The 27,413-nt window shown below is 47.9% G+C and overlaps 1 protein-coding gene across 1 annotated transcript in view; it reads right to left on the bottom strand.

Moving 5' to 3' along the window:
* Window positions 1–27,413, bottom strand: part of GALNT17 (polypeptide N-acetylgalactosaminyltransferase 17) — a 424,276-nt gene that overhangs the window by 181,851 nt on the left and 215,012 nt on the right. Inside the window, 3 exon segments of the mRNA XM_021086349.1 lie at window positions 17,261–17,302; window positions 17,305–17,450; window positions 22,817–22,991. Of these exon segments, the coding sequence (XP_020942008.1) occupies window positions 17,261–17,302; window positions 17,305–17,450; window positions 22,817–22,991 (363 nt within the window).

Genomic DNA, 27,413 nt, shown 5'->3' with positions numbered 1-27,413 from the left:
TCCAGATACTTTTAGACATGCAAGGGCTCTAAAAGTTGCTTGAGAATACGCATCACTAAAATAAGGGGTTACGTCAAGAAAAGAAAGACACGGGATCTGGACACAGGGGATCCAACAAATCCCCAGAATCTGTGTTCCACTGGGAAGCCCATCCTGACGGAAGGGCCAAAGCACTCTGGAAAGTTTTCTTCAAAATGATGAACTGGTCAGAATACCAAATTCGGTTGAAACGGTGGAGAGGGAATTCAGACAAGAAGCAGAGGATCTGCGGTTGAGTTAGTGATACACGGAGAGAACAAAGTAAGCCAACAATTAAAATACAACGATTAATTATAGGAAAAGCAAAAGGCTGTGCAGGAAAGGGGAAATGACCCAAGTATACCATGGAGATCAGCTGTAAGTGGTTATAATAATGTAAATATTAAAAAGTGATCTAAACAAACTTATAATTAAAAGAAGGATGTGGGGGTACGGGCGTGGGCGAATGATAAAGAGATATCACATCATCTTTCATGATAGGAGGTTACAAAATCATGCCTAAATCTCAAAAAACAAAAAGCAAAATTGTACGTATGCTGGCTATAGAGAGAGAAAAAACAAAAGGATCATTTACAAGAGCGAAGAGTGATGCCTCCCGAGAGAGTAAAACTTTGCAGAAGACATATTTGATTTTTTTTTTCTTTTTGGCTTTTTTTTACATATGGAGGTTCCCAGCTAGGGACCGAATTGGAGCTACAGCTGCTGGAGTACGCCACAGCCACAGCAACATGGGATCTTGGCCATGTCTGCGACCTACACCGCAGCTCACAGCAACGGCAGATCCCTGACCCACTGATCTGAGCGAAGCCAGGGATCAAATCCACATCCTCATGGATACTAGCTGGGTTCATTTCCACTGCACCACAAAGGGAACTCCCATATCTGATGTTTTAAACCCATATATATGTAATTTTTATAAGCCTCCAAAATAGTTTATAATATGTAAGAAACTAATGAATTATTAATGGTGTTTTTCACTGGGTGGTGTAATTATGAGTGATTATCTAATCCTCTTCTTTATTTTTAAATTTCTACGACTATTAAACTTACAATGCATACATAATACATTTTACCATGCTTGTCTAACAAAAAAGTATTTTTACAACGTGATTTAAAAATTCTCCAGTCTCCTCGTCACTGCCCTTGTTCTTCTCTGCTGGGCTGGAAGACATCTGGATTAGAAGCGGGGCAGAAAATTATTCTTACTTCTTCCGCTCCTGAAAGCCTATAGACAAATTATAGCGCTCTCATTTCATGGCTGTCAGCCTCGGCTCCTCCTTCCTCATATTCCTGAGGCTGCGAAGTCTCTGCAATTTCAAATTTTTTTAAGCCAAGATTTCAGTTTTCCAAAGACGACGACAAGATTTAAGGAACCCTTTTTCCTTCTGTGCGCACTTAATTTTAAGAAACTATTATGGGGTTTAGGAGAGGAGGGCATGGATGCTGCAGTCACATAAAAAGCTACAGTCAGTGAGACCACCCTCCCTCCCCACTTAGAGGCATGAGAGGATATTCAAGGGCGGACACAGAGACTGGGATTGGGAAGGTCAAGGTGGCCTTTTGGAGTCAAGGGATATTACATACTAGCCACAGAAGCACACGGGGGGCCTGCAAAGTTCAGCGCTGCTGGCAAAAGCACTGCCTTTGAGGGGTCCAGCGATTTACAACCAGAGCTTGGTGATTCATCCAGACACCAAAGGGCAACCACAGGGCTGGGGCAGGGGATGCCGCAGGCCAACCAGGGAGCAGGTTCCAGAAGACTGATTCCAGGGCAGGCGGGCACTGCTACCATTTCCAGCAGCCTAAGACTCTGAGAGAATGACTGGTAACCTGAGAGAGGAACTGGCCAGAGTCAGAAAAGCTCCCGGCTGCCAGGAAGCCAGGCGTCTACAAACAAGGCATACTCTTGATAGACTGGACGTGGAGACGCCACTCCAGAGCCTTCTGGTCAGCAGGTGCAGGCAAGGGGAGGAAGGGCAACTGGCACGGATGCCCGGTGGCTCGAGGTTTAAGATGTGAACCCCGCTTCTTGGCTCACAAGGCTGCTGCTGGAACTGCGCCTCAGCCCCCATGTCAGATGTCATCCTGGGGCTCCATGTGTGGACGAGAAGATAGGGCAGGGGTCTCAGAGCAGCTGGGGTAGGGAGGGCAGGACTCCCCAAAGTCACAGGTCCTCACTGCTGTGCCTGCTTGTCTTGCAACACCTGGGTGAAGCAGGGCCTGCTTCAGAGACGCCTTTTCTTCACTCTGCAAAAGGTAATAAAGCCTGCGCAATGGAGGCCGCAGCCTGAAAACCATTCACGTGCTTTCCTCTTTGGGTCTGCTTAGGGGGTAGAGGACCTGTGCTCTACGTGGCAAGGAGGGAGATTTGTGAGTTTTCTTGGTTCCTTCACCTCCTCCTTCCAGAGGTGATGTTAAGCTTTGGAGGAAGCAGACCACGGGGCTCTTGTAACTGGAGAGAAAGCCCTCGCATTCCACGGAAGTCAAGTACTGGGGCTGGTGCCGAGAAAAATTAAGAAGAGCTCTAAATAAAAGCCCACAGTTTTCCCACTTATGGGAAGGCAACAAGGAATAGGAAGGTGGTAAGAGGCGACATGGGCCTGGTTTTGGTCTAGAGGGAGGGAGAGAGTGTGTGACAGTGAGGTTGGCACTGAGGTCGGGGGGGAGAGGCTTGCTCCCATTTTCCATGGCGACCTACCTCACAGGGGGCCCCATATCCCTCTGAGACCCATCCCATCCAAGGGACCATGTGGCAAGAAACTCAGTTCCCATGGAGGGAAGGGGGAGGTTGAGTTGAAAGCCAGAGGGGCAGCTGAGGGTCTCCCTCGCACGAGTTGAAACTGCAGTGGAGGCTGGGATGGGTGGCGGGAAACATGGCCTAAGCTCGAGGAGGTCAAGGGCCTGCAGCCAGTATGGGCCATGCGGAACTGAGGCAGACGGGCCCTCATCAGGCCGAGAGGTCAGATCCCAAGTCAGGCCAGCTGCAGACATCTGCCAGTGATAGCAGCTGGGCAAGAAGCAGCCAGGAGGACCAAGGACACATGGGAAGGAAAGACACAAAAAGACCCTGGGGTTTCTGCTTGGCCATTTAAGGGGAATAAGTCCATCTGTCCCCACACACCCAGAAGTCATCTGAGATGAGCATTCGTTCCTGAGTAGGCAGGACATTTCCAAAGAAGGGAACTACTGTCGAACCCAGCAGCAGTCCCTAGATTCCTGATTTGACTGAGCCTGGTGTATAGCGAGGGCTCAACTGATATTTGCCAGTGAGTGGATGAACATTTGAATATTCTGCTCTCCCCTGGCCAAGACATGTGATTTAAAACGGAGGAAAATTTCTAACAACCAAATGGCAGATGTGATATTTTATATTCATCTCCATGTCAGAGCATTTCATGGAGGCGAGGGTGCCAGAGACAGGGTGAAAAAATTCTTGTTCACAACCTTTCTTCAGCATCATCACCCTTTCGCTTCTGTTTACTCCATCGTCACATGCATCAGTCACTGCTGGGAGGCCCTCTGGGGTGGGGGATTGGGGTAGCACATACAGAAGGATAGTCATGTCTGCATTAAGAGTTATTGTCAGTTTGTTTTACAGCAGAGACGAAAGCAAACTTGCTACAAACCTTTGTTGAGTGATGGCAAAATAACACCATACATGAAAGATGAATGAATAGATGCATAAATAAATAGATACCAAGCTACCGCATTAGGATTAACTGAATTCAGATTGGAGATGAGGCTGGCCTCTAAAGTAGGAAGCTGTGACTTGCCAGGAGCCATTCACAGAGCCCTTCCCTCCACTGAACCTCAGCTACGGCAGGACTGTGGGGATGGCTCGCCCCCCAAATCAGTTCTGTCTAGGAAACCACCTGCAGCGACTGCGCACACTGCAGTCAGAAATTCGGTGTTGATAAAAGACACTCAAGGAACATTTCTCTCCTTTTTCCTTTAAGTTAAACTTCTTAGGAGCCTGGGGTCCACTGAACTTCATGCACAGAAGTCAGACTCCAAAATACTTGACTTGGGCATCCTACCAAGTCTATAAAGAGCCTCCCCGGGCGGGTGAGTTTTCCCAGGCCTCCCACACCCACCACCTGCTCACAGAAGGCTTTGAAGGGGCCACTGCTCCATCACCACGACTGCTCATTACATTGTTCTAACAGTAAAGCAAACTGGGCACAGCCTCTCTCCCGCTATGAGGATGTACTCTCAGGGCAGTTCAGTGACACAGGAGTGTGGAGTTCTGGGAAAAAATGAAGCTCTTCGCCCCTGACTTCTTGTGCGCTTGGTTGCAGAAGTTATTTTTAGAGCCACGTGGGCAGGAGAAAAGAGTGAAGACAGTGACCTGAAACTGCAGAGAGAGATTGCAAAAGTGTCAGCCCACATCTCCCGACTTGGGAAACGTCTGGGTGGAAACTCCTGCAGCCTTAAAAACGGCGCTGGTCCACAGGGCGAAGAACGCCTCAGTGTCCGCGAAGGAGCATGCAGATGGTCCTTTGCGTTTGCTGGGCTGCTGGCAGTTGATTATTTGGGGGAGAAGAACACCACAGGCTCTGCTGTCTGTGCTTATAATGAACTTTCCTGAGCTTGGAAAGATAATTGTTTGCTTTCTCTCCAATCTAAGAGACATGAAAGAGTCACGTGTTCCTGAATTTCCATAAACGAGAGGAGAAAATGGATAGGGGCGAGGAGGCTCCAAATGGAGCCTTGAACTTAACAAAGGCTGGGCAACTGGTGAGGCCTGATAAGAACCAACCTACCTCTCGGAGGATGGAAACTCCCCCAAGTGCTACTGGACAGGTGCCTAAATGCAAAAGGCGGTTTGGGTTTGAGAACAAGTTATAATCTGTATCTCAAGTGGTCCTGTCTGAAGGACCCCTAAAGACGATTAAGGAATAATTAATTATGCACGAAGGGCCAGATGCAACAGGAGATGCAGAAAGAGTTCTAACCTGGGCTGTAGAGAAAACCACTAGGCCGCAAAGAAGAAAGGGAGGAAAGGGTATTTCCTGCTCTGAACCCAATCTGAGAGTCTCTTTAGTTATTTTTGCAGCACTGAGAAGAAAGACCAGAAGAAAAAAGGACTATGAAAGTGCCCAGAAGATGGCACATTCTGGAATCATCTAGAAAGGAGGGCTTAAACCTATCATAATAAAGGCTGAAGTCTACCCCTCTCCCCTACCTATAATCATACCCATGCGGCTCCAACCAATGAGGAATTTGAATCGTATTGTTTTTGCCCCACCAGATCAATCTGCTAAAATTGATGGTACTGCTGTTTCCCCACTGATGTCCAGGAATAACTCAGGACCTGGACATTTAACTCGGAGCTAAAGTGTCTTCCATTTAGAGAAATAGTTAATTTCAAACTGAAACTTATTTGTTCTCTGGCAGCCCACCCCACTGAAACACTTCATGAGTGAGGAGGAAAGTCTTTCCAGCATTATTCAGGTTCACCCACGTGGCTGCCGTGAGCTGTCAATGATACACGTTGGTTGATGGAGGCAGGCGGATGCCTGTCATCGAGAATGGTTACCCTGCAAGCTGTGCTCTGACTCCAGGGCACTGCCTGGGAATTTGGTTTCCGAATGAAAGGTATCCACAAAAAGAAAAATTAATCTACCCAGGCTGGTGCTGAAGGTACAGAAGTGATGTCAAGAAATACCACTAACGTTCCCCCAAAGCAGTATGTTCACCACTGCATAAGCACACTCTGTTATGCAATGAACAGACTTCCTTAAGGGACTGGCTTGGGAACTGCGCGCCCGATTCTCCGATGCAAATCCCTTGGCATTCAAAAGGCCTCACGGAGTTCCCACTGTGGTGCAGCGGAGGCAAATCTGACTAGGAACCACGAGGTTGTGGGTTCCACCCCTGGCCTCGCTCAGTGGGTTAAGGATCCAGCGTTGCCATGAGCTGTGGTGTAGGTCACAGCCGCGGCTTGGATCTGGCGTTGCTGTGGCTGTAGTGTAGGCTGGCAGCAACAGCTCCGATTAGACCCCTAGCCTGGGAACCTCCATACGCTGTGGGTGCGGCCCTAAAAAGACAAAAAAAAAAAAAAAAAAAAAAAAAAGCCCTCGCCTTCAATGGCACCCAGGCTTCTGCTCCATATGGAGGATACTAAGTCAGGGATCATACATCCACTTGTACCAATGGACCAGATTAAAAGAAAAGAGTTATAAGATTCCCACAGTGAGGAGCAGGGCTGGTCACTGTAGGCTATAGAGGAATAATAACAATACTAATAGCTGGCACTTTTAGGCATTTCCCATGTATTAGCTCATTCAATCATCACAGCGACCCTGTAAATTATCCCTGTTTATAGACGATGAAGCTGAGACGCAGAGACTGAAGTACCTTGACCAGGGTCTCAGACAATGGGGCTGCAGTACATCTAGGTTTTTTGTGGTTTGTTTGTTTTTGGCCGAGCCTGTGGCATATGGAAGTTCCGGGGCCAGGGATTGAACTCACACCACAGCAGCAACCACAGCCACAGCAATGACAATACCAGATCATTAACCCCTTGTGCCACGAGGAAACTCCCACCTCTAGTTTTCATACCAAGAAGTAATCTGAGGCTCAAAGCCAGGGGTCAAGCTTAGCCTGGAAAACAAGTCTTGGGCCCTGGGCACGTTCTTTCTCTCCCATCCTGCTGCAACCCTGGAATCCCTGGAGAACCACTTGTTCCCAGCCATGGGATCAGGTATTCTGTGAGCACCATGAGAAGGCAGAAGTCAGCTACAGGCAGCTATGCAGAGTGGACCACTGGGCAGGGGCATCCATGTCCTCTGTTCCCACGGGGACTATACTTGCTGCCTTCCCAGGAAGTACCAAAGTTGAGGCTGATGCTCCTTCTAGGTCCTGATCACTTGTGATCTCTCTGAGGCATCCTTTCCAGCTAACTGTCTGACCACATAGCCAATGTTTTAAAGAAATGGACATGTCTTCGTTAGACAATCTTACAGAAGGGCAATGCATTTGTTGCATCTCAGGCAGTCACTGTCAACCCCTGAGTTCTCATCTGGGATCTCAATAATGTGTTAAGGTGGATACGCGGGAAGAGGACTGGGGCAGAAGGAGAGGTCCCCCATTCTGATTAGAACACAGCTTTATACACAGTGGGAATCAATCAATGCTCATCAAGCCAAGAAGGAAACAGTGGAACACCGCAAAGCCACCCCCTATGCCTGATCCCATTTCATAACAAGGCTTCTTCTGGAGGAACATGAAACCTCACAGTTCCCTGTAATTGACCGAACCAACAGCTTCTATCAGCCTCCAAGCTTCTCCAGGATTGTCCCCTGAAGAAAGCTAGTAGAGTCTTAGAGAGGTGTTTTTTTTTGGTTTTTTTTTTTTGTTTTTTTGTTTTTTTTTCACTGTAAATTACCCGGTGTCTTGCTTTTGTAGTAGAACTCCATTAACCGGAACATTTAATTACCTACAACACCTCACACCATAAACTCGGAGACTTTACAATTAGAGCTTTTCATCTGAGGGACCAAAAGCTTCGTTATGGAAATTTTCCACTCCTGGAACAATAGACCTTTAAATGTTGAGTAGGTTTTATGGATAAGAAAATTAAAAGCTCATTCACGCAGACGGGGAGCGACCCGCCTAATGACAGAGACCCTGTTGGTAACTTAATGGAACAGGTCACTCCTGTTACTGGAAGACTGTGAGGGCAGAAAAAGAAGGTGAAGGATGGTTAGCTTTTCTCCTCTGATTTTTCTCTCCCTGAGTTGTGACACTTGACCTCTCAGCTAGATCCTTTGCTGAGTCTGCTTTCCTAGACCCTAAGTACTAACCACGTGGCGTTCAATCCTGCCTTTACCGACAATACACTGCCCTTGGTCGGCATCATATACACAGCCAGGAATGGTCAACAGTACCAGTGGGTCTGTCTCCGAGCGATGTTTGACTTCTGCCCAGGATGCTCCTTAGTGTCTGAATCTCTGCATGCGATGCTACCATAACCAATCCTGGGATTTGACCCCAATCTGATCTCCTGGTGTTCTCTTGCCACTTCCCAAAAAGGTGTGTGTGCGGGGGAAACCACACAAGACTCCAAGCCAGGAATGAGTACCCAACTTTCTCCATCTTGTTCCAAGACTGGCCATCTGCCATCTGCTGATGGTCACCAGCTCCGAAGAGAGAATTCACATTTCATACAATTCATCTATTTAAAGTCTACAACTCAATAGATTCTAGTGTGTTCACAGAGTTGAGCAATCAGCACCAAAATTACTTGTAGAACATTTTCATCATGCACTCCCCAAACCCTGCACTCATTACAATCATTCCTCTCCCCACCACTCCCCTCGCCCTGGGCAACCACTATTCTGCTTTGTCTCTCTCCCAATTAGCTTTTTATTTCAGCTCACTGGACCCATGGATGGAGTCAGGGCTCCTCTTGGTTTCCAGAGCTCACCATAAAGTAGATCTCCTGTTTTCATCTACTCACTCTTCCATCTTTCCTCTACTTTTTTCCACTTCCACATCTTTTTTATAGAACGTGGAAATAAGTAAATAAATGTATTTCTTGCTCCATGAGGGTGTTTCTGGTTGATAGGTAGCTTTCCTCCACATGCTGATCCTGGACCCAGGCTCCACCTATATTTGTTTTAATTTATAAATTTTATTGGCATATACTTGACTTACAAAGTCAAGTATTAGTTTCAGGTGTACAGCAAAGTCAGTCAATTATCCACTTTTTAATATACATTCCCTACCTTCGTCTCCTCACCAGACCCTAAACACCCCATCCCCACTGTGCAGCGGAGGGTTAACGCAGTGGACTTGCCCAAACCCTCCACATCCCAAAGAAAGAACGGACTCTCGCCAGGCTCCTGGAAGATAACCGAAATCCATGGAATATGCTGCTGGATAAGAGCATCTTTGAGGCCCTGGGCCATGTTGTGTTACCTTAACCTCTGCAGGAGGAGGCGGGGAGGAACTCGAGCCTGAGCAGCCAAGGTTAGTTACACGGGTGCTCCCTGCCTGCAGGACTGACGCCCAGTAAAAACCTGGAACAGCCAGGCTCAGGCAAACTTCCTGACCGGCCACATTTCACACATGTTGTTACATGTTATCACGGCGAGACGGAAGCACTGTCCATGCAATGCCACGGTGGAAGAGGACAACCTAGTCATGCTTGGTTTCTCCTGGACTCAGTCCAAAGCATCTTTTCCTTTGTTGATTCTCCTCTGTATCCTTCCACGGCAATAAATGATAACCATGAACATAACAGCTTTTCTGAGTTTTCTGAGTACTTCTAGTGGATCATTGAACCTGAAGGTGGTCTTGGAGACCCCAAACACACTCAATTTCACTCCTCTACCTCTAATCCTATTGTCTCCTATAAACTTTGCCAGTGAAAATCCCCTGCAGTTTGCAAGGCCCAGTGAGTCATGCCTTTTCCAGGAGACAGCCCAGTCGGGAAGGGCACAGATTCTGGCCCCACTACATCCGAAGCCCAGCTTCATCTCTTACTGGGCATGTGACCTTGGGTCAAGTGTCCCCCTGGGCTTCAGTAGCCACACCTGTGAAATGAAGATGTTAAGAATACTTCTCTCATAGGGCTAGTCTGAGCTGAAATGGATTCATATTGGGTAAAGCAAAAGAAGAATGCCGGGCACAGAGAAAATTTCAGTGTTAGTTATGGCTCTTATAAGCTTTCCCAGCCACTCCGCTCACAAAGCTTCCCTGCTCCTACAAATCCACACTTACCTGAGCTCAAGTGTGACCATGCACTTGAACTCCAACCAGAACTGTATCTCCAACCAGTCCGTGAATGTCCCCAAGAAGACCATGTAATTTACTAATACTGCCCCCCTCCTCGCCGCCCCAACCCAGAGGTTCCCACCCCAAGGCTGAGCACACAATAGGTTCCCAAAATATATTTGCTGATGCATAGGGACGATAGCTCTATTTCCAAGTCTAAGGAAATCTGAGTTTTCACTTGAAGATTTCCTCTCTGTAAGCCAGGCAGCTTCCTCTAGGGAGGAAAAAACAATCTTCCTCTTTTATATACATTTGTGCACAGAATTTGAGATTCCGACAGCGACACACATCCAGGACAGCCCTTTCAACTCCCAGAGTTGAACAGGCTCTCACGGCTCCTGTACCTAATAATTTATTACCAAATTATATGTTAGATTAAGGATTGCTAATTGTTAATCATCAGCTCAATTTAGTTATTAATGAGTAATGTCACTAATTACAGGGTCACGTAACAGAGAGCAGGCGGGCACTGCTGGCACTTCTCAGAAGCTGCCTAACACAGCTCCAGCCAATGCCCTAAAAGCAACTGCTATAAATGTCCTATTTGTGATGACTCCACAGACTTTTCCCTCCAGTGGTAAAAGCCACAAGAGTTTTACCACTGGAAAGAATGGTAAAGATCAGTGGTTCCCAAGCTGTGAGCTACAGGCCTCTGAGGCTGCGGAGCTAAGGCAGGTTTCCATGAATGCACAGTGCCTTCAGGCTAAAGATACTGTATTTTTCGTGAATATGGTTAAAATGCTATGAATAATACAATTTAAGTTTGTATCAGAGCACAACTGAATTCAGAGTGCTTTTTTGTTAAGAAATCTTCATGGAAAAGCTATTGAATTTGTATTTCTGGGCCCCTAAAACACCCATCAGTTAGTTTTGGGGGGGTTTGGTGTGTATTTTTTGTTTTTTTATTTATTTATTATTCATTTTGGCCTTTTAGAGCCACACCTGAGGCATGTGGAAGCTCCCAGGCTACAGCCACAGCAATGCCAGATCCAAGCTGCATCTGTGACCTACACCACAGTTCACAGCAACACCAATCCTTAATCCAATGAGCAGTGCCAGGGATCCAATCCGCATCCTCATGGATACTAGTTGGGTTCATTGCCACTGAGCCACAATTAGTCTTCAAGTTCTTGGTCAACTCATCCACTCTCATTCCTTTTAGCAATTATTCCAGACTTTTACCGATGATTTTCTGTAGCCTCCTAATCCAAGATCTCACTCTCACTCTTAGCAATGATTTTGCCTCGTCGTTTTTTTTTTGTTTGTTTGTTTTTGTTTTCGTCTTTTTAGGGCCGCATCCACAGCATATGGAGTTTTCCAGGCCAGGGGTCGAATTGCAGCTGTAGCCACCACCCTATGCCAGAGCCACAGCAACACCAGATCTGAGCCGCATCTGCAACCTACACCATAGCTCATGGCAATGCCGGATCCCCAACCCACTAACCAAGGCCAGGGATTGAACCTGCAACCTCATCGTTCCTAGTCAGATTTGTTTCCACTGCGCCATGACGGGAACTCCCCGATTTTGCCTCTTAATTCATAAGGCAGATGTGGGTCATGAACCTAAGCTCTCTCTTCTGCTCCTCAAGACCAAATTACTATTCGCATTCTTGACCCCATGCTCTGCTTCCTCTTCAGGGTCCTTCTTTCTCAACCAGCACCATCCCTCCTTTTTGTGTCTTCGGATCCTCCCTCTCTTCTTCCCCGTGCCCTCAGTTGTATCTACTGTGTTAAAATGAGACCTTCTGTGTCCTCATCTGGTCTGACAAGTTCAGAAAGTCAATGCCATATTCAAAGACGTCATGCAAAAAGTTCAAAGTAGATATCCAAAAACCAGCTAGCTGACCAAGAAGGATGAATAGTGGAGTTCAGGAGAGGAGATTATCAGGAGCAGTCCCCTGAGCAAGCTGTAACCTGAATCCCCTTCCCAAGGGGAGAAGGTGAGCATCCCACCAGCTAATCCCAAGCTGGGTGGCCAGTGCTTCTGGGAGTGGAGAAACATCCTCACTGGGGCCTGACTGTCTCTTCTGAGCCTCCGATGTCCCTGGTTCATTTGTTCATTTACTAAATATTTTCAGCATACCTACTAAGTGCTAAGTACACATTAGGCACTGGGGTTCCAACAGAAAAAGCCACAGGCTTGGCTTCATAAAGCATGTAGACTGGTGGGGGATGAAGAATGGTCAGTGTCTAGCACAAGCCTGTGCAAATGGGGAGGTTGGCCTTCAGATACATAACCTTCAGGAAATCACATGCAAAGTTCTGTCCACTCATTACGCTCTCAGAAGTGACAGCATCATCTCTGATCTATGGCTTTCATTAGATTACTGAAAAGGTCCCTGACTCAAAAAAGTTTAAACTCCACTGGTCTAATGATAGCTTGTTAATGGGACACTGGAGATAATGTCACTTGGGAGAAAAACGAGGGCTTAAGATATAGATTTGAGAGACTTCTCTGCAGAGGGGCAAGAGCTGGGTCAGTGTCTCTCAGAGTCTCACTGAGGAAGCTCAGTGGCCAGGGGTTGTGACACACAACAGAGGCAGGATGGCCCTCTCTGATGGCTTAACTCAAGCTCTAGGAATCCAGCCATGTTTGTCCTATGGCATTTTTTTTTTTTTTTTGGTCTTTTTGCCTTTTAGGGCCACATTTGCAGCATATGGAGGTTCCCAGGCTAGGGGTCTAGTGGGAGCTGTAGCCGCCGGCCTACACCACAGCCACAGCAAGTTGGGATCTGAGCCGTGTCTGTGACCTACACCACAGCTCATGGCAACGGCGGATCCTTAACCCCCCGAGCGAGGCCAGGGATCAAACCTGCATCCTCATGGATGCTAGGTGGATTTGTTAACCACTGAGCCATGAGAGGAACTCCTGTCCTATGGCTTTGAATGACACTCTTCCCAATCTCTTCAGCCCCACAATAACGTCACAGACCACAGGTGCCCACAACTCCCAGTGTGAGAACCGTGGGCTAAGGCTGTCTCTGAGAACCCGAGGTCTTCAAGGGAGCAAGTGTAGAGCAAGGATCAAATTCTGGGAGCCTGGATGGTCAAATCCAGTCTAGAATCATGTTGTTTGGCCCCGTACTTTTTTTTTTTTTTTTAATGGCCACACCCACGTCATATGGAAGTACTGAACCAGGAACTGAATCCAAGCTGCAGCTGCCGCCTATGCCGCAGCTGTGGCAATGCTGGATCCTTTAACTCACTGCGTGGGGCTGGGGATCGAACCCCACTCCACAGCAACCTGAGCTGCTGCAGTAGGATTCTTAACCCCCTGTGCCACAGCAGGAACTCTGGCCTTTAATCTTGAAGAAGAGGGATTTATTGCCAGCATTTGGAGTCAGGAGATTTCATGAAATTATTTGTTTTGCGTCTTTTCTTAAAAGTCTGAGGACCTGACAACACTGACCCTGGGTGCCCCCATCACCCGCACGTGGGGCTGGCAGCGGCTGCTTCCTGGGATGGAACATGTCTTTTTCAGCCCCCATCCCCCACCCCTCACACTTGACTCTACCCTCCTTAACGACACCTGCTCACTCTCTACCCTTGAATCTCTGGTGAAGACAAAGAAGAGCACAGGCAAAACAGAAATCTTTGGAAATAGCTCTTTACCAGAGAGGGGGAAAAAAAAAAAGATATGTAGGAGAAAAAAAAAAAAAAAAGAGAGAGAGAGAGAAAAAGAAGTACAACAGAAAGGATATAAATTCCTCAATGCAGCATCTCCTATATCTGTACTGTCTACTGGGAAGACTCAGTATCTAAACACTCATCTGATCGAATGCCATTTGGATGGTGAAAAAGTTCTCCTCACCCCATCCTTTACCAGAATAAAATCGCTGCTATGAAAACACTGAGATCACGGGGGGGGAGGGGGAAACGACCACGTCCTGACATTTAAGAAACAGGATGTATCTGCTTAAGGACATGAGAATTAAATGTCCCACAATTAAATGTCCCCATCGACTCTTACCAAATTAAGCATTTCATAAGTCAGGATACATTAAAGAGAGATCATTGGTACCTGACTCTACTGTATACATCAGAGATGCATGTAATATTCATAACTCAGGATCATGACTCCATTTTCTTGAGTCTTTCAAAAAATGCATATTAATCAGCTGTTCATGTTACAGAAAATACAAGCTCAAGTTTCACTTCGTGCCTCCCATACGCAGGGAGAGCTGTGTGTTCTGGGCATCCCGGTGCACTGCTCTGTATCCATGTCTTTCCCTCTCTTGCTAACACCGCTGTCACACTTGCACTCCCTTCTCTGTCACAGCTGGAGGTCAGCCTCCTGTGTGTCAGAGAGGAAGCAGTGCTTTTCCAAAAATATAAAACTCACTGTCAAGCCATCACTTGAATCCATCCCTTTAAGATCTGCAGGGCACAGGGTCTTTAAGCACTCTCCATCAATTCTTTTTAATCAGGGTACAATCCGCCTAAAATTCACTGCCTTAACCATTTTTATGGATACAGTTGAGCAGCGTTAAGTACATTCACAGAAGTCTGCATCCGAGTTCCAGAACTCTTTCCATCTCACCAAACTGAAGCTCCGCATCCATTAAACAACAATTCGTCTCTCCTCCTTTCTCCCAACCCCTGGCAACCACCATTCCACCCCCGGACTCCATGAATGTGGCCATTCTCGGCACTATATGCTGAGTGGAATCACAGAGTACCTTTGGTGACTGCTTTATTTCACTTAGCATAATGTCCCCAAGGCTTCACCATGTTGCAGCATGTGTCAGAATTTCCTTCTTTCTCTTAAGGCTGAATAACATTCCATTGTATGTGCCCACACCACACTGTGTTTATCCATTCGTCTACTGGGTTATTTCCACCTTTTGGCTATTCTGAGTAATGCCGCTATCAACGCGCATGTACAAATAGTTCCCTGAGACGCTGCTTTCAACTCTTTGGGGGTATATATACTCATAAGTAGAACTGCTGGACCATGTGATCATTCTATTCTTTTTTTTTTTTTTCTTTTTATGGTTGCACCGGAGGCATATGGAAGTTCTCAGGCTAGGAGTCAAATTGGAGCTGCGGGCACAGGACTATGCCACAGCTTGCAGCAACTGGCTCCTTAACCCATTGAGCGAGGCCAGGGATTGAACCTGCATGCTCACAGAGAGTATGTCGGGTCCTTAACCCACTGAGCCACAATAGGAACTGCTATTTTTAATTTTTTAGGGGCTGTCATACTGTTTTCACAGCAGCTGCGCCATTTATCTTCCCACCGGCAACGCGCAAGGATTCCAACTTCCCCACTTTCCTGCCAACATGTGTTATTTGCCTTTTTTTCAGACAGTAGCCATCCTAATGGGTTTAAGTTGGTATCTCCACTATTACATTTTAAATAGAGGTGGTATTTCCACCATGAATGACATTTTAAGTATCCCTGAAGGTTCTTCCCTGGTCCTCAGATGACACCTTAGCGCTGGGTCCATGCTGTTATTTGCAGAAATGCCAGAGCAGCTGTGGCAGCACCGCGCGGAGCCACTGAACCTCTAGGCTCAGATGGATACGGAGCCACCAGACGTCTCCAGCCGAGCACATTATTGGCCCCAAAGATTACCGAATCTGTTGCATAAATTTGGCCACGGGTGGCTCTACTTTAATGCAGTGCTTTACAATTTGAGCAGGAAAATAAGATGGAGCAAGGTGGGCGTGTCCATCTCAAAATCTACTCAAAACTTGATCAACGGAGAAAGAACTTTACGAATATTTGCAAAAAGTCCTCACTCCTGTTCCCCAATTGCTCCTTTATACCAACACACAGAGCCCAAAAATGAGGGCAACGTCAGGAGGCCTCTCCCATCTCTCCTCACTTAGAACCATGAAGATTTTTAAGTCAGTTTGGACGCTCACGTGGAAGTTACAGAAAGTACTGAACTGAAACTTGGGTATCATTTGGGTGAAAATCAGCATCTGGGGTAGGCTGAACAATTCCCCACACCACCCCACGCCCCCAATCCACATCCTAAGCTCTATGAATGTTACCTTATATGGGGGAAAGAAGGACTTCGCAGATATGAGTAAGTAAAGGATCTTCAGAAGAAGGAGAGTATCACGGATTATTTGCATGAAACCCAAATATTACCACCAAGGCCCTTTCATGAGAGGGGCAAGAAAATCAAGGGAAGGAGTTTCCACTGAGGCACAATGGGACTGGCAGCCTCTGCAGTGCTAGGACACAGATCAGTGGGTTAAAGGATCTGGTGTTGCTGCAGCTGTGACATAGCTTGCAAACAAGGCTCAGATCTGATCGCTAACCCAGCGACTCCCTATGCCGTGGGGCCAGCAAAAAAGAAAAAGTCAGGGGAAGAAGCAGGCCATGGGATGAAGGAAGCAGGGGGAAATGGGTGATGTGGTCCAGCCAGGAGCCAGGGGCTGAGAACAGCCTCCAGAAAGCTGGAAAGGGCACAGAAAAGGAGTCTCCTTGGGAGCTTCCACAAGGACCCAGACCTGCAGACACCTTGTGTTTGGCTCTGTAAGGCTCATTCCAGATAACTGCAGGACTGTTAGAACCTAAGAGAATAAATCCACATGCTTTAAGCCACTATACTTGTGGCAATTTGTTACAGCAGCCATAGGAACCAGATACGACATCAAAAGCCACCTACTTCACTTAACATCCTTTACATTTGAGCTTCCCAACTGGTACACCTTGGGGGGATCTATCTTCTCACTTCCAGGGGGAGCTGGGTGGTGCCTGTGGCAAAAGTCACCCGAGCTTCCCAAAGGCCTTGGGTTAACCGGGGTGCCACACGAATATTGCCCTTTTCTGCGTGTTACTCTGTAATCATCAAGCAACGGAGTACAAAAATGTCCCAGGAATTAATACCTTTCAAACTTCATTCTTTTTGTCTTTTTTTTTTTTTTTTTTTTTTTTTTAAGGGCCGCACCTGCGGCATATTGAGGTTCCCAGGCTAGGGATCCAATCGGAGCTACGGCCGCTGGCCTACACCACAGCCACAGCAACGCCAGATCTCAACTCACTGAGTGAGGCCAGGGAGCGAACCTGCAAGCTCATGGTTCCTAGTCGGATTCACTTCCGCTGTGCCACGACAGGAACTCCCTCAAATTTCATTCTCAAAAGCTGCTGAACATAGTTCAACAGCTCCAAGGAAGAATAAATAAAGTGTGAGCCTTCCTATCAACTTCCATCTTTCAGAACTGCTTGTTAGATAAGCTGCACTTGGAACATCTTTAGCAAAATAAGCAAAATGCGGTATCCTTTCTCAGCAAGAAAACGTAGGTGGGAAGACGCCCCGAACCCCTAAAGCAGCTGTTTGCACACTGCAGCTCCACCCCGCAGGTGCCTCTCCCGGCCTCCCTCCTTCCCTCCCAGAGGGCTGAGTCGGGTGCCCCTCTCTCCCCTGGGATCTGGGGGACTCGAAGGCCACCAGAGCGCATGCTGGACACAGACCTGATAGGGAGGAAGGGTCTCCGGCGTCCCACCAGTCTTTGGGGGGCTGATGTACATGCACCACAGCTCCCAGCTGTACCCATGGGCCGAGTTCTCATACCGCTGCACCTCGAAGGTGTCCTGTTTGATGTTGTCGATGGAAGGGAGGATCACCCGCTTCCGGTTCTCCTGGATCCTGGAGAGAACGGGCTCGGCCCTGCAACGCAGAAGCAGAAATAAAACCTCTCTCCCCAGGCTCACCCCCACCTCTACTGGGACAGCCCCAAGACTGCAGACATCTTACAGAGGCAACACGGTAAAGGCTCGGCTTTGGGTGGGCTGGACCGCAGCGGGAAACTCAGGCTCCAGAGTGATGCCTTCAGCTGGATCAGGCTTTTTTTTTTTTTTTTTTTTGCTTTTTAGGGCCACACCCATGGCATATGGAAGTTCCCAGGCTAGCGGTCCAATCAGAGCTGCAGCTGCCGGCCACAGCCACGCCAGATCCAAGCCTCATCTGTGATCTACACCACAGCTCACAGCAATGCCAGATCCTTAACCCACTGATCGAGGGCAGGGATTGAACCTGCACACTCATGGATACTAATTGGGTTCTTAACCTGCTGAGCCACAATAGGAACTCCCTGGATCAGGCATCTTTAAAGGAGCCCTGGGACCCAGCTCCAGCCCTGGCCCCCGTGGGTTCATCTCAGTGCTACCTGCATTGGCCTCAAAGGCCTGAAGAATTCAGACCTTGGAACATGAGGGCCTCTGCCCCAGAAAGCCTGGCGTGTCTTTTATGCCAACGCTGTGAGCCACAGCAGCCCCCACCCCGGACTCTAGGATTTGCTTCGCCCTCCAGTTCTGTACAGTGTTTTCTGTTTCCCCTCAGGCACTGGCCGATGCCTCTGCCTTTTTTTTTTTTTTTTTTTTCTGCTGGAGCTGAATTGCCCTTGATGGCCCGGTTTCAATAGGTATTTCACTAGCTTCTTTGTGCCGGTAACTATTTCAGTTGTTTTAATTGATTATTTAATTGATTTCTTCAAAGGAATCTAATTGGATGGGTTAGGGATGGCATGCAGGAACTCACTGAATGCAAAGGCAGGCAGGATCCTGCTTCCCAACTAGCCCACCCCCATCAAGGCTGTGGCAGGCAGGAGGCAGGGACCTGGCTCGGGGATCAAGGGGCAGCCCTGCCAGCTTAGGACAAAGCAGATGGTCAGCCACCCTTGCCAGTGTGAGTCTCCCAGGTAGATGTAAGGAGGGATCATTTCCCCATATTCGAGAAGGAGAAGATGGCTCTCGTAAGCCAGGGCATTAATCTCCCTGCTTAGAACAGAGCGCAGGCTTTGGAAAAGAGTCAAGTGAAAATCCCATTCCTCTGCATTATTTGGAAGAATAATGAGAACACTCGGCCTCCATCCCATCTCTTTTCATTTGCAGCTATTGAATTACCTGTTGGCACATCTCATCTTTCTATTTAAAACGAGCAATAAAATATACCCTGGGCCATTTACTGCCTCTGATACTTTTGCGCACATGGTAGAGGCTGATGCCAAATGGGACTGACTTTCCATGGTTTCTAGAAGTGCTTCAGAGCTCCCCGTCCCCTGCCAAGTCCCCACTCTTGCTTTTCTCCTCTGGGAAAGCCCTTGGGCCCAGGCAGAAAGTCTAGCCACCCACACAGGCCTGTGGTATCGAGGGCCACCTCTCCCAGGAAGCCTGCCTTAATTTACTCCAGTAAAGGCTCTTTCCATCCTCTCAATGCTTAGACCATCTTTGCCACGTTTAAGTCCCTCTGACCACACGCTGTCTTTGCTGATCTTTGAGCGCGTTATTCTTCCTTATAAGGTCAGCATAGCTTTATGTTTATCAAGCACTCACTACACGTTAGGCACCATTCCAAACATTTTACATATGCCCACTAATATAAATCTCACAACAGTCACATGAGATAAATACGATGATCATCACTTTTAATGAGGAAGCAGAGGCCCAGAGAGGTTAAGTCACTTGCCCCAGGCCACACAGCCAGCTGGAGGTAGAACCAGGTTTCTAAACCAGATGCTCTGGCTATGGCCTCCTTCCATGGCCCAGACGTCCCCTAGGCTGGTCTCGTGCCAGGAATGCAGAAGCATGCAGCTCAGCTCAGCCCATCACTGTGTTTGGAAAGTTTCTAAGGCCCTGGCTCAACTCATGCTTCTGAAGTTCAGGAGTTCAGTCTCCCAGTCTGCAAGAGAACATACAACTGTCCCCGGTGCTTTGCTCCCCTCCCTGGGGACATCCTGTCCTTGACCAGGAAGCCCGAGGTGTCTCCCTGCAGAGCGATGCTCCCTTCCTCAACCCCAGTTCATGTTGAGCTTGAACATGTGACCTGCTCAGGCCAGCAGAAGGTGTGACATGTCACATTTGGGCAGAAACTTTAATGGCCAGTGCAGGGTTCAGCTGTTATCTATTCTCTGAGCTACTATGTCCCAGAAAGGGGGCTCCTTGGGTCTCAGGACACAGGACGTATGGAGCAGAGCCACGGACAGAGCACCCGCAGCAGACGTGCCACACGGACAAGATGGAGATCACTGCAGTATAACGAGTGACACATCACCCACCTGCCATGGGGACATACCCACTCAGGTACGAGTGTGGAAAAGGAGGCTGAAGGGCTAGGACTGGATCCCAGAGGTCAGGTGGCATGACACTCTGGGCTCCTGGAGGGCGCGTACCAAATCTGGCAAGATTCTGAATTCCAGTTGAGTGACCAACCATCCCGGTTTGCCCGAGACTGTTGTGATTTTTCATTCCTGAAAGTCTGCACTTGGGGAAACCCCATCAGTTTCCAGTTGACTGGGGAAACCCCATCAGTCAATCACCCACATCACAGCCCAGAACAATCTTTGGGACATGGCTGTCATCCAGCAAACATCCGCCAGTTAGTGTAAGTGAAAATAATGAAGGTCTGAGCTAGAAAGGAGGTCTAGACAGAGAGGGGGAAAGTGGACACGAGAAGGAGAAGGTACAGTTTGCTAAAGCTGGAGGTGGCCTGCACGAGTCACATGATGGGAGAGAAGCAAGGGACAGGGTCATGGGTGGTGCCACCAGTTTGGAGAGGAAAGAAGTGAGGAAGGAATGATCGGAGAGAAAGTGAGATGGGGCAAGGCTGAGGCTCCCGTGGAACATTCCAGGGCATCTGTTCAGAAGGCTTCTAGCTCCAGGGTTCCCAAACTTGAGTGAGCCTCGGCGTCCCCCGCGGGGCTGGTTAAAGCAGATGGCTGGGCCCCACCCCTAGAGCTTTGGAGGCCATAGGTCTGAAGGGAGCCCAAGAATCTGCAGGTCTAATAAGTTCCCAGATGATGCTGATGCTGCTGGTCTGGGGACCAGACTCTGAGGAAGATCATGAGATAAACAACAGCGAGGCTCAGGAGAGGGCAAGGCCGCACACACGCAGCTGCGTGCATCAGGGTCTGAGGGCGGCAGAAAAACCGGGAGAGAAAACTGGGATCTGAGATGGTGACAGACACCTATGTCACTTGAAAGGGCCAGTGTTAATGGTGACCCCTGGTTCCAAATCTTTGTGTGTCACGTGCATAAATGATCCCTTGATCTAGCCTCTGAAAGGATTCTAAAATTGAAATCGAATGACCAACAGACATTTTAAGGTTTAATTAGTGATGGGACATTGGCTCTGCAGATATGGCACCACGAACTGAACTAACTCAAGATTGAAAGCATTGGAGTTCCCATAGTGGCTCAGCAGAAATAAATCTGACTAGCATCCATGAGGACGCAGGTTTGATCCCTGGCCTTTGATCCCAGTGGGTTAAGGATCCGGAATTGCTGTGAACTATGGTGTAGGTCACAGATGCGGCTCGGATCTGGTGTGGCTGCGGTATAGGCTGGCAGCTACAGTTCCGATTCAAATCCTAGTCTGGGAACCTCCAAAGGCTACAGGTGCGGCTCTAAAAAGACAAAAGACAAAAAAAAAATTAAAAAGAAAAAGATGGTATCATTGAATGTAAATAAATTTTTTCATTAAATGAAACTCTGTTTCTTACTAATTAAGCAATGCCGGCCTAGGACTTATCATTGGTTAGTTAGAAATAATCACAGAACCATAAAGCTCTAACCTAAGTTTAACATGCGCAATGACTCATTTGGGCATTTTGGATGCTTCATTCTTCTTTTTTTTTTTGTCTTTTTGCCATTTCTTGGGCCGCTCCCGCGGCATATGGAGGTTCCCAGGCTAGGGGTCCAATCGGAGCTGTAGCCTGGCCTACGCCAGAGCCACAGCAATGCGGGATCCGAGCCACGTCTGCAACCTACACCACAGCTCACGGCAACGCTGGATCCTTAACCCACTGAGCAAGGGCAGGGACCGAACCCGCAACCTCATGGTTCCTAGTCGGATTCGTTTCCACTGAGCCACGACGGGAACTCCGCTTCATTCTTCTTACATCCAAAATCTTCGCCTCCCTGTATGCTCACTGATTGCTCTCAAATTGTTCTTTTCACCTGGAATAACATCAGGGGCCCCATCAGCAGAGAAAAACCCTTCCCTTCCTCCAAATGATATCAAAGATCATCCTACAAATTCTGGGAAGTTCTGCCTAAGTAGGTAGACTCATAAATGAATCCCTTTTCTCACAACGGTCCACCATCCTCCCTAGAAATAGAAACAAGCAGAGTAGCAAAAGAGAACAACAGAAATACGAAGTCTTAGAGGAAGGGGAGGGAGTGGGATGGACTGGGAGTTTGGGGTTAAAAGATGCAAACTATGACATTTAGCATGGATAAGCAATGACATCTTACTGCACAGCACAGGGAACTATATCCAATCACTCGTGATAGAACATGATGGAAAATAATATGAGAAAAAGAATATAGATATATGCATATGGCTGGGCCACTTTGCTGTACAGCAGAAATTGACATAACACTGTAAATCAACTACACTTTAAAAAATAAACACATTTAAAAAAAAGAAAGACGAAGTCTTGTCTCCTTCACAAGGATCACTGTGAGTTTTGTCCAACGCACTTATCATTTCATCAGGAGTTTTTTTTGTTTGTTTGTTTTGTTTTTTTTTTTTTTTTTGTCTTTTTGCCTTTTCTAGGGCCGCTCCCGCAGCATATGGAGGTTCCCAGGCTAGGGGTCTAATCGGAGCTGTAGCCGCCAGCCTACGCCAGAGCCACAGCAATGCGGGATCCGAGCCTCATCTGCAACCCACACCACTGCTCACGGCAACGCTGGATCCTTAACCCACTGAGCGAGGCCAGGGATCGAACCCGCACCCTCATGGTTCCTAGTCGGATTCGTTTCCACTGAGCCACGACGGGAGCTCCCTCACCATGAATTTTAATGACGATGATGAGGAGAACAAGAACAGTGATGACCGGCTCAGCAGACACTGGACATATTTCTCCCGCTTCCTGGTTTTGTCCCAAACTAAGGTCTCCCCTTCTTCTCATCCACCCCTTCTCCATTCTTCCTGTGGCCCCAGAGGAAACAGGCAAGGCACCCCACCCCCAGACTCCCCTCCTCCTGACCACACTGCAGGTCCTGAGCACTCCTAGGTTTCAGCTTGGGACCTACCAGCCAGCGGTGAACTCCACGTGGGCATCAAAGAAGCCGGTGACCTGGCCGGTGGCCACCTTCCAGCCCTCGATGCGAGCTCGGATCAGGCCCTCTCTCTTTTGATTTCTCACCACCTTCACCAGCCCGGGGTAGCGTTTGTGGACGTACTCCTCCAAGGGGGCCTTCAGCTCCTCTACAAAGGACAAGACACAGGAAGGTCCATAAAGACGTCATGCCCAACGTGTATCCAACCCACCGTGAGGCTGGCAGGTCTTCGGTTGGTTCGAAGACCACAGTAAAGTTTGCAGGTTAGTAACTTCAGTGGAAGAGACATCGTGATCCGCGAGAGTCAGAAGACATCTCTGACCCGTGTCCTTGGCGCGTTCTTTTCTTTCTGGCCCTCCCTCCTCCCTTGGCCAGCAATCCTGTCCTCCCACTGTCCCCTGGGTCCTGTTTATCTACTTTATATGGGTTTTCCCATCTGCACACACACTGGTTCTCACAGTATGTGCTCTGCGAGGTTCAGACCCATAGGCACGCACCAGACGCAACATTAACAGGGGTTGTGCTTTGGTCGTAAGATAGGAAAAAAATCTTTGCCCAGTAGTAGAAATGCCACCCTGATGGCAGACGCAATGCCACTGGGGACTGAACATTCTCCTTTCTGCCACCAGCAGGTGGTAGAAAGTGTTTTGTCTATATGATCCAATTTAATCCTTACAGCAACCCTAGGTGGTGGCTAGATGCATTCCATTAATGAACGAGATGAATTCCCCTTGGCAAATGAAGAAACACTCTTAGGAAGGCTAACCAGTCCCAAGGCCACAGTCTAGGAATGGAAGAGCTGAAGCACGGGCCAAACATGTCTGGCTTCACAGACATAAAGAGATACCTTTGTGGGAGTTCCCGTCATGGCTCAGTGGTTAATGAATCTGACTAGGAACCATGAGGTTGCGGGTTCGGTCCCTGGCCTCAATCAGTGGGTTAAGGATCCAGCGTTGCCATAAGCTGTGGTGTAGGTTGCAAAGGCGGCTCGCATCCCGAGTTGCTGTGACTGTGGTGTAGGCCAGCGGCTACAGCTCCAATTAGACCCCTAGCCTGGGAACCTCCATATGCCGTGGGCGCGGCCCTAGAAAAGACAGAAAAAAAATAAAAAAATGAAGAGATACCTTTGTGTACCTGAGAAGCACCGTTTCATCACAAGGGGAAAAAAAAAGAGCATATCTGAATTATTTTTACTGCATTATGAGATGATGTTAACTAAACTCACTGTGGTAATCACGTCACGATTTAAGTTTGTCAAATCATTACACTGTGCCCCTGAACTTACACAGTGTTCCATGTCCTTTATATCTCACAAAAACGGGGAAAAACCAGCAGGTGTAGAAGGATGGATGGGGATTGTGTGATAGGCATGCTCCAATGCGCCACTCTTAGAGAGTCTCAGGGGTCCAGAAGCAGCCCAGGTGATTCAGATGGGAGTGGTCCACAGACAATATTTTAGGAGACATTGTCACCTCTGGCTTTGCTCTAGAAAATCCCCAAAGGCTGCATTTCCAAAAGCCGTGCTGACCTCTCACGTCCTAGTTGTACACAGCAACTTTGGGCAAATTACAGCCATGCATTTGCAGCACAGGCAGAGGCTGCCCTCTCTGGATCATGCCCGCCAGGTCACCTGGGACCTCGCTGTGGCTCTGCCCCGTACCTGGATGTCAGCTCCTGGCCATGCCAGTCACCAGTCAGGTGCTTTCCTCATTGGTTGAGTGGTTGTGACTGAGACTTCCGGGGAGAGAGAGAAGCAAGCACTTCCAGGTTTGGCAAAAGAGAGTGGGGTTCCCCAGGCTAATGGGATACAGACATTAGAGGGATTTGAAAAGTCTAAAGGGATAAAAGGATAATGCTTAATCATTTGGTACCAGCCTATGGCTGTTAAAAATAAATGAGATTTACATATAAAGCCCTTGATATGCATCCAAAATGCCATTTCTAATACTAATTGGTTTATTAATATTATTACTATAGATCTATTTTTATAACTTCCCATGAACAACAGTGTGTCTTTGTAGCTAGTCAGTATCATTTTACAGTCCAGGAACTATCTTTCTTTTTTTTTCCTTTTTGGCTGCCCTGTGGCATATGGAGTTCCTGGGCCAGGGATCAGATCTGAGCTGGACTTGGAACCTAAGCTGCAGCTGAGACACTGCTGGATCCTTAACCCACTGTGCTGGGCCGGGGATCAAACCTATGTCCCAGCACTCCCAAGATGCCGCTGATCCCACTGTACCACAGTGGGAACTCCAGGTGCTATTATTTTATAGCAGTAGTCACTATGCTTGATCTTACAAGGTTCAGGGGCGCAATGCTCCAAACACAATTGCAGTGACAGCCTGGGAGCTTTCACGGGAACATAGAGGGAGATGCCACCAAGATGCTCAAAAACCAGTGACAGTGAGAAGGTGTCCCTTCCCTATCTCTGCTTGTGACTCTGGACCTCACAAGGTATTAGGCTATGTCCCTGCCTTGATTCAAAATCAATCTGGGCACAAGCACTCCCTCTAGGCAAGGAGATGAGATATGTTCAAAAATGCCAATATTAAGGAGCTAATGGCCAAAGAAAAATGGCCAACCAACCATTATGGTTCAGCAGGTTAAGAACCCAGCATCGTCTCTGAGGATGCAGGTTTGATCCCTGGCTTCCTCAGTGGGTTAAGGATCCAGCGTCGCTGCAAGCTGTGGTGTAGGTTGCAGATGCAGCTCACCTGCAGTGTTGCTGTGGCTGTGCAACTGCAGCTCTGATTCAACCAGTAGCCTTGGAACTTCCATATGCTACAGGTACAGCTGTAAAAAAACATGGCCATAGAGAAAAAGGACCATGTGGTTGGGAGTGAGGGGATCACAGAAGGAGAAATGATTCTGGCTGGGGAGCTCCAAGGAAAAGCTCATGTCTGAATTAAGGATGTGTGTTCTCAATATTCCAGAACACACAAGCACACAGGGAAACCCACAGGTGTGGAACTGGGATCTACTTAGGCGACAGTCACTCGGGTCTTGGTGACAAGGAAGATGACATTAATTAGAAAACAGGGAGGAGTTCCCTGGTGGTCTAGTGGTTAGGACTCGGCGCTTTCACCACTGCAGCCCAGGTCCAATCTCTGGTCCAGGAACTGAGATCCTACGACAAGCCACTACACACCACAGCCAAGAGAAGAAGAAGAACAGGTTGCTGAGTTCACCTGGGCACAGGCTGAGGTGCCAGTAGACACTCGGGTTGACTGCTGAATCAAGATACTGGTCCACCAGTTCCCGTCGTGGCTCAGCAGAAACAAATCTGACTAGTAACCATGAGGACGCAGGTTCGAGCCCTGGCCTCACTTGGTGGGTTAAGGGTCCGGTGTTGCCATGAGCTGTGACTCGGCTCGGATCTGGCAATGCTGTGGCTGTGGCATAGACCAGCGGCTACAGCTTCAATGTGACCCCTGGGCTGGGAATCTCCACATGCAGAGAGTGAGTCCAGCCCTAAAAGAAAAAAAAATATATATATATAGTGGTCCAGAGGTCCAGAGTGAAAAGACAGGGCACAGACTGTCAGGGACACAGTGGGGAGAGCCGGCGACATAAAGGGAATGAGAGTCCCAGGAGATGGAGTAAGAAGACTTAGGACCCACTTTGGTAAACAGGTGCTTTTCTAAGGCAAGAAGCAAAGCTAGAGGACAAGATGGGCTAGAAACAGTATCTCAGGGGCAGAATCTCATCCAGGGTAGAGTTTCCAAAAGGAGACTCCATGCATTCATTTTATAAATATTTATAGAGAGTCTACAGGGCTAAAAATGACACAACCCCTGTTCTTGAAGAGTTAGTCAACATCCAATGTCAGGAAAGTCAAACGCATTAGAGAAAATGAGAGCGGAGAAGAGCCATTGATATAGATAAACAGTAGGTTCCTGATGGGACCAGTGAGAAAAAAGAATCCCCTTCTGAATGCAGCTGGGCCCTGTAGGAACAGGGTGAGCTTAGGGAGCTGTGGATGAGTAGGATAGCTCGGGAGAGATTTCCAGGAAGGCTGGTCCTGGTGGAACAGACTTGTGACTGCCTGGGGCCACGGGGGTGTTGAGATTTGGAAGTTGCTTTAAAATGAGAAAGCCTACAAGTTAAGGGAATAAAAACAAGGCCCCTAGGCTCACCAGCAGGGAAGGACACAAATCCTCAACTTGACAGTGGTAAGAAATGTCACGCCCATCACCTAAGATCCTTTATCATCCTTAACAGATGAAACTCTTCCTGGACATTATAATGACAGTAAGAAAAACATTTTACATAAGACTTTCTTCTCACTGGCAAACTCAGAGAAGATAATAAAAACTCACTTCTGCAAAAAAAAAATAAATAAATAATAATTTTACCTTCCAGTGTTACCAAATCCAATACTAAATTGGTCTAGAGCCATCTGGGAATCTTCGTGTTTCTTAAGGTTTTGGTAAATAGCATCTGAGGAGGTCAAGGGAGGAGAGGCAACCACTGCCCGTGATGGGAAGAAGCCCAAGGGAGACACATCTGCTCCTGAACAATAAAGGGACCGCCTGTCATCCAGGTTTAAGGAGTACACGAGGGCAACAAG

Source organism: Sus scrofa, chromosome 3 (genome assembly GCF_000003025.6).
Source record: "Sus scrofa isolate TJ Tabasco breed Duroc chromosome 3, Sscrofa11.1, whole genome shotgun sequence".
In the NCBI taxonomy this organism is placed as follows: domain Eukaryota; kingdom Metazoa; phylum Chordata; class Mammalia; order Artiodactyla; family Suidae; genus Sus; species Sus scrofa.
The sequence above is the reverse complement of the archived record's forward strand: the minus strand, read 5'-3'. Positions and strand labels throughout refer to the sequence as shown.